Raw genomic sequence first — 2,677 nt, forward strand, 5'->3', positions numbered from 1 at the left:
GCTGTGATCGTATGGGATGGTATTAGACTCAAAATGATTAATAGATGCACGCACAATTATCCATGCACTGCATACATTTTATACATGTGTCTTACTAACCACAAACAAATGCCTAATATTTTTTTGTTTCCATGTTCCCTTATGAAAATTAGCCATGGTTTTAACACTAATAAAACAAAAAAAATCATGGTTCTTGTAGCCATGGTAACCGCAAATTAACCATGGTTTTGTTACTTCAAATAATAATTTACAAAGAAATATTAAGATAATAATTTTTTGTGGTTATAAAAACAAACCAAAAACAACAATAGCCTTTAAAATGACTTAAAATGCATTATTTAAAAACAAATGAGGCCATAATGATTAGTTAATTAATAATTATATGGTTTCATCGAATAACACTGTTACATGATGTAGGATAATACAAAATAAACAATTTATGTACATTACATGTTATTACAAATGCCTGCAAAGAGAGCCAAAGGCCTGGTAATTGCTGCTGCTTCACTTTGGACAATCAAATCCTTGTTTAATAGGCTATTGACCAAACATTTAATTCAAATATTCACTTAATCTTTAATTTTTGGCCACCTTTTTGCTATAGATGACACAGCTTTTATAATTTCTTCAACAAAAAACATGTGGACATCACAGCCCTTACAAAAAGAAACCATGGTTTTATCGCAGTGAAACTGCTTAATTTTCTTTTGTGTGATTTCTGAAAGCTTGAGACTATAAAATCAATCAGACAACTAATAAAGTCACTGTAACTGTCTGAGCTACAATTGTAATTTGTAAATAATACAGTTTATTTATTTACTTTTATATTTTATTAAAGTTCTATTTTGACCCCTATAGTAGTTTTTTTATTTATTTTTTACTTCTATAATATTTGATGGAGGGGGCACAACAATAAAATCCTAGGGCACCCATTTGGCCGGCAGCGGCCCTGCTAACAGCAGCTACTGGACTCACTGGATACAGCAGCCTGCAGGAAAAGCTCTGGAATGGGTTGGAGAGATATGTGGTGATGGTAAGACATATTACAGTGATAAACTGAAAAGTAGATTTCAAGTTACCAGAGAGTCTTCCAGCAACACAGTGACTCTGAAAGGACAGAATATGCAGACTGAGGACACAGCTGTGTATTACTGCGCCAGAGAGAGAGAGCCACAGTGATACAAAACACAAGCAGTTCTGGCCAAAAACATCTTGAATGAAACGAGCAATAAACAGTCCCCCATACATACTGTAGGAATAGTCTACAAAAATGACTCTTACTTGCATCAGTGTTTCACAGCCCAGCAAACGTCTGAGAAATGACCCGCAGACTTTACTTTGTTGATGTAACCTTATAGTACAATCAGTTTGGTTTAATCAGATTAAATTATATTTTTGACTTGAATGCAACCAATTTATTAGAAGTTACCACATGAAGGACATTTTTAGATTACCTGTAACTGTTATAAAGTCAAGGTTAAAGTCATCTTCGATAAGAATACTGCTGATATTACAATAGAGGGCACTCTCTGCATGCCTTTGTGTGATGAAAAGTAGATTTCTGCAGATCAGGGATGTTGAAAGATTAATGCCTGTTAAAATATGTCACTAACATAGTTAAATTTGATTATTTCTGATGTAGGTCCAAAAGAACCATACTTTCAGAATCAGTGTTATTGATTATTGTTTGAAATAAAATAAATTTTAACCAAAGTAAAATAAAACAGAAAAAAGTAAACTTATTATTTTTTTCAGTTAGCCAACATTTCTGAATTTAATGCCATAAATGTTTTAATATAAGCAATAAATAATATTTTTTGTCACTTCTAGGTGTTTAGCTGGTGTTAAAAAAAAAATTAAATAGCTTACAGTCACAATGTCTGCAAACTGTTTACATTTCTGCTCATTATCCATGTAAATAATTACCTCAATAAATGAAAAAATAAAGCTTTTAAAATAATTTTCAGGACAGTGTGATATGCATATGATTATGTAAAGTTTCCTGTTGCATATTTAAACAGCAGGTATGAGTCAGTTTACACATTCATCTGATCACTAGAGAGAGTGACGAATCGCTTCAGTTCATTCAAACTGTGCTGTGAAACAAACCATGATCTCTTCATCTTTAGTGCTGCTTCTGGCAGTGATATCCTGTAAGTTTAGTCTGCTTTTCTGTGTCATACATCATTTTGTTGCTAAAAAGCTTGTTAACAGTTTTTAAGCATCATGCTCTCTTATTAACAGGTATTATTTGATTTGATACAGGTATTGATTCATATGAACTCACTCAGCCCGAGTCTCTGACTGTCCGTCCTGATGCCACTCTCACTATCAACTGTAAAGTCTCCTATTCAGTTACAAGTGAGCATACAGGCTGGATTCGTCAGCCTGCAGGAAAAGCTCTGGAGTGGATTGGAGTAATCTGGAATAGTGGAGGCGTAGCATACAAGGACTCGCTGAAAAGCAAGTTCAGTATCACCAGAGACACTTCCAGTAACACAATAACACTGCAAGGAAAGAATATGCAAGCTGAAGACACAGCTGTGTATTATTGTGCCAAAGAAACACAGTGACAGACGCCAACAGCCTCCCTGTACAAAAACACCATCATCATATCACAAATTAGTTTTGATGTTTCTGATAATTTCCCCAGTCTAATCACTAAAAATAATTTGCA

The 2,677-nt window shown here is 33.9% G+C and overlaps 1 gene segment (V, D, J or C); it reads left to right on the forward strand.

Moving 5' to 3' along the window:
- Positions 1–2,064: 2,064 nt before the first annotated feature.
- Positions 2,065–2,597, forward strand: LOC107580012 (Ig heavy chain V region 5A-like). The segment is given in 2 exon segments: positions 2,065–2,153; positions 2,266–2,597. Coding segments are annotated over 2 exon segments (351 nt in total).
- The last annotated feature ends 80 nt before the right edge of the window (positions 2,598–2,677 follow it).

The sequence above is a fragment of the Sinocyclocheilus grahami genome, unplaced genomic scaffold (assembly GCF_001515645.1).
Source record: "Sinocyclocheilus grahami isolate Dianchi unplaced genomic scaffold, SAMN03320097.WGS_v1.1 scaffold23159.1, whole genome shotgun sequence".
NCBI lineage: Eukaryota > Metazoa > Chordata > Actinopteri > Cypriniformes > Cyprinidae > Sinocyclocheilus > Sinocyclocheilus grahami.